The sequence below is a fragment of the Musca domestica genome, unplaced genomic scaffold (genome assembly GCF_030504385.1).
Source record: "Musca domestica strain aabys unplaced genomic scaffold, Musca_domestica.polishedcontigs.V.1.1 35, whole genome shotgun sequence".
NCBI classification, from domain to species: Eukaryota; Metazoa; Arthropoda; class Insecta; order Diptera; family Muscidae; genus Musca; species Musca domestica.
This window is the reverse complement of record NW_026712315.1, coordinates 6,911,854-6,931,844: the sequence shown is the minus strand read 5'-3', so window position 1 is coordinate 6,931,844 and position 19,991 is coordinate 6,911,854. Positions and strand designations below refer to the sequence as shown.

The 19,991-nt window shown below is 36.2% G+C and overlaps 1 protein-coding gene across 1 annotated transcript in view; it reads left to right on the top strand.

The window, feature by feature from the left end:
* The first annotated feature begins 1,681 nt into the window (after positions 1 to 1,681).
* Positions 1,682 to 19,991, top strand: part of LOC101899941 (rap guanine nucleotide exchange factor 4) — a 310,188-nt gene continuing 291,878 nt past the window's right edge. Inside the window, exon 1 of the mRNA XM_005190427.4 lies at positions 1,682 to 2,576. Coding sequence (XP_005190484.1) covers positions 2,542 to 2,576 — 35 coding nt within the window. The 5' untranslated portion in view covers positions 1,682 to 2,541. The remainder of the gene's footprint in view (positions 2,577 to 19,991) is intronic.

Here is a 19,991-nt window from a genome sequence, read left to right as displayed (position 1 = left end):
AAGTCGATTTAGCGATGTCCTTCTGTCTGTCTGTCTGTCCGTCTGTCCGTCTGTCTGTCTGTTGTAATCACGCTATCTTTCGAACGAATTGAGATAGAAGGCTAAAATTGTTCACACATGTTTATTTTTTCAGTAGGCAGGTTAAGTTCGTAAATGGGCCATGTAGGTCCACGTTTTCATATAGCCCCCATATAACGGTTCCTCCCGATATTCGGTATTTTGATGATTTTTGCGACATTATTCACCGAAATTGTTTCAAATTTGGTATTTGAAGTTCGTAATGGATACTACAGCCTATGACAGAAAATTGTTTGTGCAGGTCCACGTTTTCGTATAGCCCCCACATAATGGTACCTCCCGATATTCGGTATTTTGATGATTTTAGCAACGTTATTAACCTGAATTGTTTAAAATTTGGTATTTGAAGTTCGCAATTGTTTGTGCAGGTCCACGTCTTCGTATAGCCCCCATATAACGGTACCTCCTTAATTCGGTATTCTGATGATTTTAGCGTCATTTTTCACAGGATTTTTTTCAAATTACGCATTTAGAGTTCGTAATGAAAACTACAGTCTGTGACAGGTCCATGTCTATACAGGTCCAGGTCTTCGTATAGGCCCCATATATCAGTACCTCCCTATATTCCGTATTTTGACGAGTTTAGGTACAATACTCACCGAAATTGTTTGAAATGTCGTATTTGTAGTTCATAATGGTTGCTACAGCCTATGACAGAAAATGCTGGTCCAGGTCTTCGCACAGCGGTATCTCCCTATATTTTTGATGATTTTAGCTACATTATTCACCGTTTATTTCATGTTCCGAATTTGAATTTGGTAATGATTTATGACAAACAATGCCTGTGTGATACCAATATAACGTAGAGACACCAATATAACGCCTATTTCCGGTATTTTAAAAATTTTAACAGAATTTTTTAAGGATTTTATTTTTAAATTCGTTCCAAATGGTGGAGGGTATTCAAAGTTCGGCCCGGCCGAACTTACTGCTTTTTAACTTGTTTACTTTAATATTTTTACACTACTGAATATCACAATTATAAGGATTTTGAGACATCAGATCTCAAAATGCAATTAATTTGGTGGATTGTTCTATCGGGGTGAAATTTACTCCGAGTTTGATTTGATGTTATTAAAATTATATCTCCAGATTGTAATAATTTTGGTCCCCAAAAAATATCCTTGTTTTGTAACCACTGTCATAATTATCAAAAAAAAAAAAAAAAACTTTACAAAAACAACAATAACTATAACTTCTGGTTGTTGTACATTTTTACGTTTTTATTTTTAGGTTGAAACACATGTTTCCTGTGTTCCACTTCAGCTAAGGCTACCCGCCCAACAACAACAACAACAACGACGACGACCACGACGACTATGATGACGATGGTGATGTTGATGACGATAAGCCTGATGATGTTACATGAAATGTGAACAGGATGTTGATGTTGGCAAACAGATGTACGCCTGTGAGAGTATATTAACATAAACACACACACACACACAAATACACATACAGGGATACAGAATACCCCTCAACACGGACACACACACATCCAACAGGACACAATTTACCTATAGACACACTTGCCAGTAGACAATAACAACAAATACACACATAAAACATTAAACTCAAAAACAACAACAACAAAAATAATACTAAAAATCAACGGCTGCAACGGAAATTTAAAAGTTTTGAATCGAAAGAAAACAAAGCAACAATTTTGAAAAACAACAACGACGACAAAAATATGTTCATTGTCAGAATGAGAAATTTGTTCGGATTTGTGAAGTTAAATTAGTGCCAGAAAAAAAGGGGCGACTGAGCTCCTCTTTAAAAGCATTCGTGTAAATCGAGGAAAACGGGATTTAAGCAAATCGTTGCCTAAACGAACTTTATCTGCCACCCCTGCTTGAGCAATTTCCGTTACTGTTTTTCTGTTTCTTGGTATCTGCTAATGACCCAAAGTGTATGTGACAGCTGTGCCAAAATACCAAAACCATTTAAAGATTTGAAGAATTAAAGCAGCAGCATTTTTCCCCTGCTAATAGGTGGAAAAAACATAGCAGTCTTTCAAAGCAAATTCTCAAGATACCACAAAGTTAAGCTAAAAATAAGAAAAAGAATTACAAAGAAGGTGTAAAACGTGCCCGCGGCAAGAGTAAAAAAACAATACAAGTTATTATCCTTTGTGCTCCAAAAAAAAAGAAGGGAAAAAATCTAAACACCACCTCCCCCTTCCAGGAAATTCCTTTCTTTGTTTTGCGTTGTTTCATTTTTGGCAATTCTCATTAAATTTTACGTCATTTGCCAACGAAGGTGAGAGAAACAAACAAAACCTGCGAAAATCAATAAAAGTGTCCGATTCCAAGGAAAGAAACGTTTCATCGTCTATTGTCGCTTTTGCTACGTGTTAATGCTTTGTGATTTGCTCTCGAGCCTTTAGACCGGGAGCAATACCAAGAAAACTTTGGAAAAATTCTTTCGTGTTGGTGCAAGGATCGAAACGAAAACGTCAACATGGCTATGGAATGGATAACGGCTATGGACAAGAGGTAAGTGGGAAACGAAGAAAATATCTTTATTTCACGGGTGGCTGTGTAACCTAATCTTGGGTTAGAATCTCATGTTTTATGCGAAAATTCGACAAATAAGCGTCTTATCAAATAAGCGGCTAAATTCATTTTATTAACACGTGACATTGAATTCTTTTCTAAAAATATCTTGCCATGGCATTAAAGAGAGAAAAAAATAATGGAAAGGGATCAGGGTGAGCACAAAAGTTAATGGGTTTTTAAATGTAATTGTACGTCTATGCGTATACGCAACATTTTATGCCATTTAAGGATTCATAACGTATACGCCACTCAGAATACTGTGTCAATTTTTTTATACCCTACAACACTATGTGTTGGGGGTATTATAAGTTTGATTGGGCCAAAAATTATGTAACACCACGAAATATTAGTATATATGGATCTTCCTAGCTCGCCGAGCTGAGTCGATCTAGCTATATGCGTCCGTCCGTCCGTCTGTCCATGTTAATTTGTAATCACTCTACAGGTCGCAATTATGGTCCGATCTTCACGAAATTTAAAATGGAGGTAGGGTTAGGGTCAGAATAGAAGCCTATTTCTTTTGGAGATGATAGCCAAATGTTTAGGGGTTGAAATGGACTAAATACTAAAAAAATATCGGATTTTGGAGTAGCTATACAGGTCGCAATTATAGACCAATCGACGCGGAATTTCGTATGTACCTAGAGTTTAGGGCGGAGACAAAGCCTACCAATTACGGTGGTCATCGGATAATATTTAGCGGGTAAACAAAAAATTTAACATTTGTGTTAAAAAATTCAACATTTTTCATTAATCCGCGAATATTTTAAATCCCGGCGAAATCACTAAGCCATGACAAGGTTACTTCTGACCTTTACATTGATGTTAACATCCAACAAATCGGATATATAGCAAAATATGTGCGATATATATGTCTATCAAAGAAGATATGCTTGAAAGACCTTTAATATGTCGAGAACGGCTGAACTGATTTCGACAGTTCTCATTAATTCAGAATGGCCTCTTGGCAGGAAAGAAAAAACGTCTAAAAAATCGCATAAAAATATCTCTCTAAAGATGAAAATATTGATTTTGTAACATTTTCTTATATTTTTTCAATTTTGTCATATTTTTGGGATATTTTCATTTTGAATTAAACATTTGGTAATATTTCTACAGCTAACAAAACTAAGTAGTTAGGATTTCAGGATATCATATACAGATCGCATTTATGGCCCGATCCTTATGAAATTTTGCATGGGTATAAGATGAGGGTCAGAATAGAAGCCTACTCTTTTTGGAGATGATTGCCATATATTTAGGGGTTGAAATGGACCAAAAAACTGCAAAATTTGTCAGCAGGTCGTAATTATCGCCCGATCCCCACGAACATTTGAATGGGGGTTACCGGACATTGCAAAAGCCAAGCAGTTTTGGATGGCCATCCAAAAATATCCAATGTGCGAAATAGTTTGCCAACTTTTGTAGACAAAATATGAAAATGTCCATTCCAGTGACTCTTTGGAGAATTCACAAATACAGGAAAGACGCACTTCCGACTATTTCGTTAACGCTGATTTCGTGGAAGAATATAGTCAAATGTCTGTATCTCATATAGAAGCGTTTCAGTGAAAAACCAATAATAAATTTTAATCTTTTGCACTTCTGAGAGATTATAGGTTTTTGGGAAATATTGGTTCCAGATCTAGGAAGACCATTTACGTGTAACATCTTCCAATAAATTGGAAATGAGCAAATTAGTTTAAGTTGCTATTATTCGAAAATTAGAGAATGAAACCTGGTAGTTTTCTTTTATTATTTGTCACAATATCTTGTGGAATTCTTTCGAGTATCTCGCCTATATAAACAGTATCGTTTATTATAGTGTTGTAGGGTATTCAACGGTCGGCCCCGCTCGACTGTAGCCTTTGCTTACTTGTTTTGAAATATGCTTAATGGGAAATTTGGAAATTTAAACACTGATGTATACAGAAGGCCAGATTATAGATCTATATACAGAAGATCTGTAAAATATCTGCATGAACTATGCGTAGACGAACCATGAATAATTTTCAGGAAAAAGAGTTTCCAATAATATTACTCTCAGGCAATTGCTTTTTCTAAAAAAAACTAGCAAAAAATGTTCAGTTGCATACTCTAAATGTTGACTCTTTGTGGGGGAAGTACCAGAGGTAATGGACCATGAGATATATCGGTCCATTACCTCTAGTACCTTCCCCAAAATGGGTAAACATCTCACAGCCGATCTTGTATTAGTAGAACTAGTGGGATGTGTGAAATATGAAGAGAACCTAATGCTTATTTCGGATTTTATGATCGTTTTGGATATTAAAAATGCTGGCTCTTTGTGAGGGAGGTACCAGGTATATTCCATCTTTACACCAGACCTTGGGTTAATAAAAATATTGTGCTGTGTGCAATTAGAAGACAATCGGACTCTTGCATAACATTTTCATAAGAGTTCTAATTGTTCAAAATTTTGACCCTTCTGGGGGAAGTATTTATAGAGTGGGCCGATATTGTCCATTTTCGCACCTGACCCAGCATTGATGCAAATTATAGAATTTGCAAAGTTAGCTCAAGATCGGATTATACTTTCTATTTCTGTGTATGAAAAAAAAAACATAATTTTTAATTTTTTTTAAATTTCATTGAATGAAAGCAAAAAATGTCAGAAATAGCATTAAATTTTAGAATAAGATTAGATTTGTTTGAATTGGTCACCTTTGGCACGAATTATGGCCTTAAAAACCGCCAATGAAACCATCACACGCTGCCCGAATGTTGCTTGAGGTGATCGCCACTTTAGTATTTTTTAGTAGCAACCTTGCTTTCCAAAATACTCCGGATACAATAGTCCTGCGGATTGATATCCGGAGATTTTGGTGACCATTGTGTGCTAGAAATGAAGCGAGGAACCCCATTTCGTAACCATTCCTGGGTGGCGCGTGCTGAGTGTGATGGTGCTGAGTCCTGTTGGAATGTCCAATGTCTGCGACCAAAATGTTTGAGTGCCCACGGCTTTAATACAATCTCTAAAATATTTTCGCGATAATATTCGGCATTTATTCTGATTCCACGGTCGATTAATACGAGCAGAGAGCGATCATCAGTTATTATGGCGGCCCATAACACACCATCACCATGGCCGGCGCTTGAGTTCTGATGGCCAACCGAAGGTGCAAATTTTCAGCTGACCTCTTTGGCAAGTAAACACGATCATTTTGTTTGTTGGTTTACAAACTGCTAGACAACGTATGTTTTCTCATCAGAGACAACCAAATTCGGCAGTTCGCCACTTTCGGCCAAGCGAAGAAACTCTTTAGCTCTTTTGAGTCTATTTTCTTTCTGTTCTTGCACTTTTTGTAATTTCATTGGCGTTACCCCTAGCCAATTTTTCAATATTTGCCGAATGGAATATTGCGATATGTTCAGCTCACGCACCATTTTTCCGCCACTGTGACACGGGTTTCCATCAAGTCGCATCTTTACTTTTCGAACCATTTCTGCTGATGTTGCTGTTTTCTTCCGTCCACTTCCTTGACGTCGGGTTACTATACCAGTATCACGGTTACGAGCGATGATACGAGACACAAACGATTTATTCACATTGAAATGCTGGAGTGCTCTAACGATAGCCGCTTGTGGCTTTTCACACTATCACGCTTGAATTCCATCACGAATAACTTTTTTTCCGGGAAATTCTCACCAAAATGCTTTTGTACACTTGTAAACAATATAATGAGCTGTCACTGGAATAATTTTAAGAGCTGGCGGACGAGTGGCTTAGAAAGGACAGCAGTCTGTAGATGGTTGCAGTTTTTTCTTCGCACCCTATATATCATCTTCATAGCCGTTCTTATGTTAGCAAAATTGTTAATATATGTAAAATTTTAAGAGAGTTGGATGCCCATTTCGATTTCGATTTCGTTGAGCGTTTTATTTTTCAAAATCTTGAGCCCTATTTGAGAAAGGTACCCGAAAAAATGGTCCGATCTCTACCACCTTTATAACAGCTGTTGTGTTGATGGTAATATTGAGATGTGCCAAATCTGAATGAAATCAGATGTTAATTTCGTCTTCATGGGTATTCAAAAATTTTACCCTTTGTGGGGGTGTACCAGAAGGAGTAGATCGATATATTCCAACTTCACGGCAGATTTTTTTGTTTATAAAAATAATGGGATATGTAAAATATGAAAAGAATCGGATGCTTATTTCGAATTTTATAATCGTTTTGTTCATTCAAAACTTTGAACCTTTGGGGGGAGTTACCAGAAGAAATTTTCCGATCTCTACCATCTTTATAACAGATCTTTTGTTCATAGAAATATTGAGAATGAATGGAATCTTCATGTATGGTTGGATATTCACAATTTTGAATATTACCTCTAGTACGTCCCCAAAAAGAGTCAAAATCTCACAGCCGATCTTGTATTATATTTTCAAATTTCGGTCTTTTTTGGCGTAGGTGCCAGAAGGAAGTTACAGATATTGTCCATATCTGAACTCGGATCTAAGTTTGATAATAATATTACGGAGTGCTAAGTGTGGACCAAATCGAATACTTCTTCGAGAGTTAACGTGCGCACCAGCCAGCCAGTCAGACGGACGGACGGACATCGCTAGATCGACTCCAAATGTCCTGAAACGCATTTGGTACAAAGAGAGCTATGGTCTTAAGCCGTTATTATATATATGCCGTCTTAAGCCGTTTTATATACCCTCTGTAGCCTTTTGACTGAGGGCTATAAAAAGAAAATCGAGAAACGCAATGATATTTCCCCAATTCATTTTCCAAATAAAACCTCAAACTCATCTCATTTGTCTAAACTAATGTGGTATCAACTGAGCTAATTTAAACCAAACTAAGAGTAGCCCAATTTTATTTTACTTTAAATTAGCTTTTCTTCTGCTCATTAAGGACTCAGGAAAATGAAGAATCTTAGAAAAAAGAAAACATACAATAGAAAAGAAATACAAACATCTCTACAAACATATATAAATCAACACAAAAATCCTTGAACTTTTCGAAGAAGAAAAATGTTTTTAACATCCTTTCTGACATCTCGGTTACAGTTGGGTCATTGATTAATAATGGCAAACAGGCCATTACATACATACGGATAGCTGTATTTATGTATGTGTGTGTTTCTTAAGGTTACAGATTTGTTATTCTTTTAGTTTTTCCTCTCTATCCCATTTGTCCCCATTTTTCGTATTCTATTAAATATTTTCCGAACGAACGCTAGGTAGGAAACCCAAAGGGAAGATAATTCATTGTTTACCTAAAAAGGGGTCGTTGCTGGATACTTGTGGCCATATGTTGTATGTTCTCTTTTTTTTGAGAAGCTGTTGCTGGCAACGGACATTGCGTTAAATCATTATCTCACCAACATATTGTCGAAACGATATAAACTCATACGAGGAGAACAAAGGCATTGTTTTCTTCCCCGATTTTTTTTTTTGCTGATACTGTTGTTGTTCTCGAATATTTGAACAAGTCTTGAGAAATTGTCTAACTCTTGCCAAGGCGAATAGGTTAATTAAGCTCATTTACTTGTGAGGCGAAAGGACAACATAAGAGTTGTTCTACATCCTGTACCATCTCCTCTATTCTTAATTTGGTTTTTTTTTTTCGTCGGACTGACTTTTATCCTTTGTTTGAATATGTCACATAAAAAAAGCCAACAAAAACATTTGTATTTGTCAGACGGGTTTAATTAGTTTGCCGAAATAAATTAAATGATGATGCTCGTCTAATGATAAATGGTGATTGTTATTGTTCAACAGCCGAATTTTATTAACAGGCCATGGAACTGTTTTTTTTTTTTTTTGGTTTGATTTGTGTTCTTCAATTTAGATTAATTCAATTTGCCGCAAATGTGGTCAAAATGTCTGCATTTGGTTTTTTTAATTGCAATAATTAAATGTAGAATCATTTGCTTTTCTTATTTATATGGGGAGCATTTTTTTTTGGTTTTTAAGATGTGTAGATTACGAAGTCCTGGACAGGCATAAGCAATTTTCTGTCACAGGCTGTAGCACAAGTTAGGAACTTCAAATACGAAATTTGAAACAATTCCGGCGAATAAACTTAATAAAATCATCAAAATACCGAATATAGGGGGGAAAAGTTATATGGAGGCTATACCTAAACGTGGACCTAAACGGAATGACAAACTTAATAAGTAATATAGTAAAGTGGAGGCTATATAAAATCAAAAAGCTAAAATTTTGCACAGATCTCTCTTTTGTCTGCAGGCAGGTCAAGTTCGAAGATGGGCTATAGCGGTCCACAATATCGTATAGCCCCCATATAACGGTACCCCCGATATTCGGTATTTTGATGATTTTACCCACATTTTTCAACGGAATTGTCTGAAAATCCACACAAGGAGTTCCTTGTGGGTACTTTATACCTCTGCAGAGAATTATCTATATAGGTCCACAATATCGTATAGCCCCCATATAACGGTACCCCCGATATTTGGTATTTTGATGATTTTACCCACATTTTTCAACGGAATTGTCTGAAAATCCACACAAAGAGTTCCTTGTGGGTACTTTATAGCTCGGCAGAGAATTATCTATAAAGGTTCACAAAATCGTATAGCCCCCATGTAACGGTACCCCCGATATTCGGTATTTTGATGATTTTACCCACATTTTTCAATGGAATTCTCTGAAATTCCACAAAAGGAGTCCCTTGTGGGCATTTTACCTCCTCAAAAAGAATTTTCTATATGGGTCCACGATATCGTATATCCCCCATATAACTGTAACCCCCGATATTCGGTACCACGCCACGCTTTTCAATGGAATTGTCTTAAAATCAACACAAATAGTTCCTTGAGAGTACTTCACCCCCTGAGAGAGAATTGTCTATACAGGTCCACGATATCGTATATCCCTCATATAACGGTACCTCCCGATATTCGGTGTTTTATGATTTGACCCACATTTTTCATCGGAATTGTCTGAAAATCCACACAAGGAGTTCTCTATAGATCCACGATATTGTATAGCCTTCATATAACGGTACCCCCGATATTCGGTATTTTGATGTTTTTAGCCATATTTTTCAACGGAATGGTCACAAGGGGTTCTTTGTACACAAGGGGTTCTTTGTAAGCACTTTACCCCCCGACAGAGAATTCTCTATATAGGTTAATGATAACGTATACCTCCCATATAACAGTACCCCGCGATATTCGGTATTTTGATGATTTTAGCCACATTTTCCAATCGTATTGTCTGAAAATCCACACACGGAGTTCTTTGTGAGTACTTTACACGCAGACATAGATTTGTCTTTATAGGCCCACAATATCGTATATCCCCCCATATATCGGTACCTTCCTTTATTAGATATTTTAAAGATTTCAAAAGAATTTTTATTGGATTTTATTTTTTTGAAATTTTTCTAATTCGTTCCAAATGGTGGAGGGTATTCAAAGTTCGGCCCGGCCGAACTTACTGCTTTTTTACTTGTTTTTTAATATTAACGCAATTTTTTAAGGATTCTATTCTTTGAAAATTTCTAAATTCGTTCAAAATGGTGGAGGCTATTCAAAGTTCGGCCCGGCGGAACTTACTGATTTTCAACTTGTTATATATGAGACTTGCGACATGGAGTCTATAGAAAATATGTTCCCATTGCCTCTCGTACCTTCCTCCAAAATGTATTATATTTTTTGGGTGTTTCACTCTTTCTTTAGACTTCTGGTTTACACTTTTTACTGCCACAGTTCAAACTTAGCCCATTTTAAAATTTTTATCAACCTTAGGTCAGGTGAGAAAATGGAAAATATAAGTCCACTAATGAGACAACATTTTGGGTAACTACTGGCATTCTTTATAACAGTTTTTCTACAATTTAAGCGGAAAAGACACATTAGGTGTACATTTAGGGGATATTGAAAATATTTGTTTTGGACTGAATTGAATACATGATCCCTACTTAAAGCTCTACTCTATTCCCGGTACGAATTTATCCCAAAATACTGAGAAGAAATCTGCAAGAGGGGGTGCTGTATTCTGAGTAGGTATTATAACTCCTCCTATAAATGTACGAATTTGGAAATTGTAGAGAAAGTCGAGTTATATAAAGTCTGTTTATACCAGAACAATACTTTTAGAATTCAAAATTTATTAAGTATTCCAATTTTTCCGGCTCGTTAAAATATTCATTTGAAAATGTTTAAAATTCGTTTCAATACATCTTCCTGCAAGCATGCCTGTGTCTGAACCGGAAATTAATTTTCTATACTAAAAATACATTTCTGTTTATTGTTTCATTTTCATTTAAGCCCAAAAATATTGAATTTATGCTACAAGTGCTTACTTGTATTACTTCATCCGGACATTACTTTTAAACATCCAAAGCAAAAAAAGCTTTTAAAATATTAAGAATATGCTCTCCTTAAATATTTGTCTGACCCCATTCCCATCGAATATGCCAAGCTCTTGGCGTGCTTCATCTACTTTCTTTACTTTGTAGGGCCTTTTAATAAAGCATACATAAATTAATAAACAATTTTTAAAACTAAAAATAAATATTAAAGTATACTTTTAGGTGCTTCATGGTAATACTGTATAGCATATTTTACGGCAAAAGTTCAGCAAGACAATGTTTAATCTTAAATATTGCTGTAGTTACGAAAACAAATTATAAAGGACAGCTTTTCAAAAAGAATGTTTAGGAGAAGCAAAACTTTAAGGGCGAATATTTGACTGTTCCATTAAACTTATATGTAACATAACCAAATAAGTGGAGAACAAGTTGCAAAATGAACTATTTCATTTTATATTGACATTTTTTGACATCACCAAAAATGGTTCGAAAAGTAAAGAAGCGATTTGATCGAAACTGTGTCGCAGTGACCGAAAAATGGCTCGTAAGCTGAACATATCGCAATATTCCATTCGGCAAATATTGAAAAAAGGTCTGAATAAAGCCATTGAAATTCCAAAAAGTGCAGGAACATACACTGCAACGGAAATAAAATAGACTCAAAAGAGCTAAAGATTTGCTTCGCTTGGCCGAAAGTGGTGAACTGCCGAATATGGTTTTCTCGGATGAGAAAATATTCGTTGTCCAGCAGTTAGTAAACAAACAAAATGATAACGAAAATTTTCTGGAGGATGTATTAACGCATTGGGCACGCAAACATTTTAGTCGCAGACCTTGGACATTCCAACAGGGCTCAGCACGATCGCACTTAGCACGCGCCGCCCAAGAATGGTTACAAAATATGGTTCATCGCTTCATTTTCAGCGCACAATGGCCACAAAAATCTCCGGATACCAATCCGTTGGACTATTGTGTCTGGAGTATTTTGGAAAACAAGGTTAGCACTAAAAAAGTAAAAAAGCAGTAAGTTCAGCCAGGCCGAGCTTTGAATACCCTCCACCATTTGAAACGAATTATAAAATTTTCAAAAAAATAAAATCCATTCAAAAATCTCTATTAAAATCTTTAAAATACATAATATCGGAAGGTGCCGATATATGGGGGATATACGATATTGTGGACCTATATAGACAAATATATGTCTAGGGGTAAAGTACTCACAAAGAACTCCTTTTGTAGATTTTCAGACAAATTGAATTTGAAAATGTGGCTAAAATCATCAAAATACCGAATATCGGGGGGTACCGTTATATGGGGGCTATACGATATCGTGAACCGATATAGCCCATCTTCGAACTTGGCCTGCCAGCATACAAAAGACAGATCTGTGCTCCCTATCTTAATTCGTTTTGACTAGCGTGATTATAATAGACGGACATGGCTAAATCGTCTTAGAATTTTACGCTGATCCAGAATATATATATATATATATATATATATATATATACTTTTTTGGGTCTAAAATGATTATTTCGATGAGTTACAAACTGAATGACGAACTTAATACACCCTCCATATTATGTATGATGGAGGGTATAAAAATACCAAAGTGTCGATCACCCCAAGCAAGCGCTTCGCCGGGAATGGGCCAAAATACAGCAGAGCAACATTTGGGCAGCGTGTGATGGTTTTATTGGTCATTTTTCGTGTTATACTAACATAAGATCTGCTGATACTTCACCCACAAGGGTCAACATTTTCAATACATTTAGCTGTCATAGCTAACGAATCAAGTCAGCGATTCTTTACAACTTGCTATATCTAAATATTTCTCTCAACCAGAAACCGGAGATGAATGTGGTATTTATGATGTCACATAAAATTGGATATAAATTTTCGATTTTTTGTAATGTTGTCCATAGCAATATTTTTATCTGTATTAGATGAGGTATGAAAATGGAATTCTTCGGTCGACTACATCTGACATTTTCTAAAAATTATCACACATTACATATAAAGTGAAGGAGACTATTGGGACTATTGGTTAGTGCAAACCTGGCACGTCGCAATACTTATATCATATTTATTGAGGTCCGATACGGAATGGACAATTTTGGCGCATTCCTTCTGGGCCCACTCCATAGAGTGTCAGCAATTTGAATAATTATAACAGAAGTCAAAATATATTTAAATTTCGAATACTGGCGGAGGGTATATATCTGACACTTTATAACTCGTTATAATAGAATCATAATTTTTTTAAAGTTTTCGCTAATTCTGGTAAATTTTCCGTTTGTAGATTTTTATTGTTATTCTCATACACTCTGATACTTTCTCACATTCAAAGTTTGTCATCGCAAATTTTCTCATCTGCAATCATTTTTTATATAATTTTTCGGATAACAAAAAAATTAGCTCTCTCCTGTTGTTGTTCCATTCTCTGTCAAAACAAGTGACTCATGTATGGTATTCGTACATACTTGTACATATATTTCATTATCTACACCACCAACGTCAAGTAATTGAACCTTCAATGGCTTGCCAATAGGTTTCAAGGTCAAATTACCAGACTTATTGGCAATCGACCAGAATATAAATTGAATTCTTTTGTAACAGTTTCCACTTTTCTCGAGCAGCAGCAGCAGCATCACCAACTACAACCTATTTACAAGCATCCTCACCAAAAACAAAATTCCGAAAAATGGACCAAAATAGTGCTGACTCAATTGTCGTTACAAGTGATTTGCTGTTGCTGCTGCCGTCGTTTGGAATGGAAGGTGGCTCCAGTTAACTTCCGTTAGAGTGTCTGATTTTTTTGAGAACATTTTTTTTTTGTTATAGCAAATAGCTTTGATTTTTAATGTTTTTGGCCAGATAAAATATTGGCAAACAAGCTGTGGGCCAAATTGTGTCAATTTGTAACGAAGGAGGTATTTGTGGGTTATGTTTTTGGAATTTTGTAAGAATTCTCTGTTTTGCGGTGTAATTCTTGAAAGAAGGAGCTTTTCCGAGAGGTGTTTGGATTTTCTTTCACGCCCTTTTCTAATCATTTAATAATAGCTTCAAATTTTATCATTATCATTTTTTTTGTATTTAATTTTTTATTTGGCAGAAGAAGATATTTAAGGATATACCCTCGACCATTTGGAACGAATTAGAAAATCATCAAAAAAATCCCATAAAAAAACCCATTAAAAATTCTGTTAAAAACTTTAAAATACCTAATATCGGAAGGTGCTCATATATCGGGGGATATACGATATTGTGGAACTATATAGACAAATCTATGTCTGGGGTAAAGTACTCACAAGGAACTCCTCGTGTAGAATTTCAGACAATTCCGTTGGAAAAAGTGGCTAAAATCATCAAAATCCCGAATATCGGGGGTACCGTTATATGGGGGATATACGACATCGTGGACCTATATAGACAATTCTTTTTCAGGGGGTAAAAATACTCATAAGGGTCTACTTGTGTAGAAATTCAGACAATTCCGTTGAAAATGTGGCTAAAATCATCATAACACCGAATAATGGGGGGTTCCGTTATATGGGGGCTATACGATATCGTGGACCTATATTCATAATTCTCTATTAAGCGATAAAGTACCCACCATGAACTCCTCGTGTGGAATTTCAGACAATTGCATTGAAAAATGTGACTGAAATCATCAAAATATCGAATATCGGGGATTACCGTTATATGGGGGATATACAATAACGTGGACCGATAAAGCTCATCTTCGAACTTGATCTGCCTGCAGACAAAAGAGAGATATGTGCAAAATTTTAGCTTTCTATCTTAGAAGTCGGAAATAGCATCAAATTTTAGAATAAGTTTAGATTTGTTCGAATTGGTCACCCTTGACACGAACCATGGCCAATGAAATCGTCACACGCTGCCCGTATGTTTCTCTGCGGTATTTTGGCCCATTCCCGGCGAAGCGCTTGTTTGAGGTGATCGACACTTTGATATTTTTTAGTGCCAACCTTGCTTTCCAAAATACTCCAGACACAATAGTGCAACGGATTGGTATCCGGAGATTCCATTGGACGCTGGAAATGAAGCGAGGAAACTCTTGGTTGGCGCGTGCTGAGTGCGAATGTCCAAGGTCTGCGGCCAAAATGTTTGCGTACCCAAGGCTTTAATACACCCTCCAGAATATTTTCGCGATAATATTCGGTATTTTCTCTGATGCCACGGTTGATTTATACCAACGGAAGCGACCATCGGCCTGCGCTTGACTTCTGGTGGCCAACCGAAGGTGTACATTTTTAGCTGACCTCTTTGGCAAGTAAACACGATCATTTTGTTTGTTTACAAACTTCTGGACAACGAATATTTTCTCACCGGAGAAAACCAAACTCGGCACTTCACCACTTTCGGCCAAGCGAAGCAACTCTTTAGCTCTTTTGAGTCTATTTTCTTTCAGTTGCGGTGTAAGTTCTTGCACTTTTTGGAATTTCAATGGCTTTACCCCAGCTAATTTTTCAATATTTGCCGAATGGAATATTGCGATATGTTCAGCTCAGGAGCCATTTTTCGGTCACTGCGATACGGGTTTCGATCAAGTCGATTCCTTACTTTTCGAACCATTTCTACTGATGTTGCTGTTTTCTTCTGTCCACTTCCTTGACACCGGGCTACGCTACCAGTACCACGGTAACGAACGATAATACGAGGCACAAAAGATTTATTCACATTTAAATGCTGGAGTGCTCTAACGAGCTGCTACTAGTAGTTTCCAAGCCAAATATAAAAAAATCACACTATCGCGCTTGAATTCCATCACGAAAAACGTTTTTTTTCTGAAAATTCTCAAGAGAATGCTTTTGTGCGCTTGTAAACAATATAATGAGCTGTCATTGGAATAATTATAACAGCTGTCGGACGAGTGGCTTAGAAATGACAGCAGTCTAAAGTTGGGTGCAATATTTTCATCTCACCCTGTATATAGTTTGTACGGTCTGACATGAGGATGAAGAGTAAACTCCCTAAAGAGCTACCACTCTTCTCGAATAAGTTTCTCTCCCGAGTTGGTTGCAGTTTTTTCATCTCACCCTGCATGATGCTCGACAATCAGATTGCTCAGAATATTGTTTACAATAACAAAATCAGTTCCTTTTGGTAAAAAAGGATGGCATGGTCTTGAAAGATATTTGAATGAAGGAGAAAATTGTCAATTTTCCTTTTCTAAAGACGACGGAGAAGATTTTCATCTGATTACTCACCACTTACTGATAATATCTAGGCTAAGCGAAACATAAATTCAAACTGCTTCGACAAGAATTTGTGAAGTCAAAATTCCCTAGGTCATATGTGCCGCAACTCAAAAAGGGGTGACAAAAAACAAACCTCACTTTAATGTACCAACCGTCCCAGTGACTCCATAGTTTTTCCCCGCTTAAATGAAATCACTATTTACGACAATGTGTGTAATATGCCAACAAAAAAAAAAAAAAAAAAAAAAAAAAAAAATACGATTCTTTTCTTCTTTCTTTTACGCTTGTTTGCAATTGTCATAGAAGCAATTTGATGGTGCCACATTCTCTTGGTCTACTTTTTAACGAATAAAATTTAAATAATGTTTTTTACTGCTTTTTTTGGCTTAATCCAAGGACAATAAATTTCACAACACTTCTGCTATGGGTGGGGGTAAAATATTCCGTGGCGTATTTTAAAACTATTGCGTCTCTCCGCGATGTTGTGTGAAATTAATGTTTGGCTTAAAAGCAGCGTGAGGTAATGCATGAAAATGTCCTTGAATGGACTCGTGAAAGCTGTATAAAATTATGGATGTGTGTGTGAGTAGCATGGAAGATGATTTGTGTGGTGATTTTTTCAAATATCCAGGCAAACGCTAGAATTATGAGGCAGATTTTCATGTGGACGACAAATCAAAATTCAAAGAACGACGGGACAATATACAAACTTAATTTAAAACAAGTAAAAAAGCAGTAAGATCGACCGGGCCGAACTTTGAATACCCTCCACCATTTGGAACGAATTTGGCAATTCTGAAAAACAATAAAATCCGTTAGAAATTCTGTTAAAATCTTAGAAATAGCAAATGTAGCAGTTACATTATGGTCTATACGACGGCATGGACCTGGATAGGTAATTTTTGACATAAGCCACTACAATATTCAAATGCGAAACATAAAAAAATCGGTGAATAATGAAGCTAAAATCATCAAAATACCGAATATTGGAAGGTACCGTTACATTGGGGCTATAAGAAGACATGGCACTACACAGACAATTTTATGTCATAGCTGCAGTATCCACTACGAACATCAAATAGCAAATTTGAAAGAATTTCGGTGAATAATGTTGCTAAAATCATAAAAATACCGAATATTGGGATGTACCGTTACATGGGGGCTATACGGAGATGTGATCCTGCAAAGACAATTTTCTTTCATAGGCTGTAGCATCCATTACGAACTTCAAACACCAAATTTTAAACAATTCCGGTGAATAATGTCGCTAAAATCATCAAAACACCGAATATCGGGAGGTACCGTTATATGGCGGCCATACGAAGACGTGCACCTGCACAAGCAATTTTCTTTCAGAGGCTGTAGTATCTGTTACGAACTTCAAATAAGAAATTTCAAACAATTCTGGTGAAAAAATGTCCATAAAGTCATTGAAATACCGAATATCGGGAGGTACCGTTATAGGGGGGCCATACGAAGACCTGCACAAGCAATTTTCTTTTAGAGGCTGTAGTATCCGTTACGAACTTCAAATACTAAATTTAAAACAATTCTGGCGAATAAATTCGCTTAAATCATCAAAATACCCAATATTGATGTACCGTTACATGGGGGCTATACGGAGATGTGATCCTTCATAGGCTGTAGCATCCATTACGAACTTCAAACACCAAATTTTAAACAATTCCGGTGAATAATGTCGCTAAAATCATCAAAACACCGAATATCGGGAGGTACCGTTATATGGCGGCAATACGAAGACGTGGACCTGCACAAGCAATTTTCTTTCAGAGGCTGTAGTATCTGTTACGAACTTCAAATAAGAAATTTGAAACAATTCTGGTGAAAAAATGTCCATAAAGTCATTGAAATACCGAATATCGGGAGGTACCGTTATAGGGAGGCCATACGAAGACCTGCACAAGCAATTTTCTTTCAGAGGCTGTAGTATCCGTTACGAACTTCAAATACTAAATTTAAAACAATTCTGGCGAATAAATTCGCTTAAATCATCAAAATACCAAATATCGGGAGGTACCGTTATATGGGGGCTATACCAAAACGTGGACCATTTTCAATACCAAAAGGACTCTTACATCAGATTTTAGAAGAGTTGTAATTATTCAAAGTTTTTGACTCATTGTGGGGGACGTGCTTGATGGAGTGGACCGATATTGTCTATTTTCGCACCTAACCTAGAACTGATGGAAATATTAGGATTTGCAAAGTTGGAACAAAATCGGATCATACTTTCTCTTTCTGTGCAAAAAATATTTTTTTTGAAAATTTCGATATTTTGTGGGGGAGGTACCAGAAGGAGTGGAGTGGACAGCTTTTGCCCATCTCCAAACTCGATCTATGTTTAACAATGTTTCTAAGTTTTACGATGTTTGGACCAAATAGGATACTCCCTTCGAAAGTTATCGTGCGCACCAGCTAGCCAGACAGACGGGCATCGCTAGATCGACTCCACCCATGGTCTAAAACCGTTATTTCGACTAGGCACGTTTTGACCGTATCAAATGATTTATACCCTCTCTAGTCATATGACAGAGGGTAAAAAAAATTAATATTTTTAAAATGAACAGCTTATTTCTTCAAATTTGAAAAATCTAAAAGTTTCAGTCATTTAAATAGCTGTAGTGAACTATCATTCTCTGCCAATCACTCTGGCACATAAACGCTTTTAAAATTAACTCAAATTTCCCATCTAGACTAAAATCCTAAATATTCTTATTTATTTTTTAATGAATTATTCATGAAATAATAAATTAAAATTTCTCAGTAAATCTTGCTGCTGTGGAAAACTTATACATTTAAGAAATTTAAATATAAGACAGGAGCGTAGCCAATAAACATCCTTCTCCGGATGAACAAAAATTATCCTATATTTTTTTTAAGAACAACGACACTCACATCTCTGTTTTTAAAAGAAACAGGTGGTTCCCAAATAGAATTCGTCTTAACTACGCTTACTCTAACTTAGTCTATTGTCAAAATGTTCCGATTTAAGAGCATGTTTACTTTTGCACACGAACCCACAAAAACAAAAAGTAATGAAAAGTTACAACAAATCCGTTTTGTGGTTTATTTCAATGGGAGTTTAGCCAAATCCACAAGTACCAGTAGGTAGCAGAGTGAAAAAGCGGCGCCCATGGCGCCAATTGGGCGCCACATCTAAAACTAGACATAAACAATTCTTCGAATAGAAAAGTCAATAGAATATAATACTAAAAGGAAATTACTTTTCATTTCAAAAATAAACACTAACACATACACACATATCCAGAGACACACAAAAGTTTATTCAAAGGAATAAAAAGGTAAATGCCAGGATTTTTAAAGCAACGAGGAGCAAGGACGCCAGTATAAAATTTTCCGTTAAAATAAGAACTTTAAAAAAAGTGATAACTTTGGTTTAAAGGGAAATGAGATACGAATAAGTCAAGTGTAACTGAAGAGCATCCGAATGATTGACGTGCATTTTACATGAGTCACTCTATGTCAGTTAACTTTTTTTTGGGAGTCAAAGGCAGTTCAAGGTTGAAGTAAAGCAGGTTGACTTTCGTTTTTCAACGTCATCTTTAGAGAGCGATATGGAGAGCATTGTAAATGGCGTTTAGGCGATTTAATGTCGATTCGATTGTATTCAGAACTGTGGTCAATTCGGAAGTAATCGTTTTCTCGACTCAAAATTATTTGGTTTACTGTCATTTACTTTGCTTGGAAATAATCGCGTGATTTGCTCTCCACTCCGAATATTTGGAGTGAAATCGCCTTGAAAAATTTTCAAAAAAAAAAAAAAATTAGACT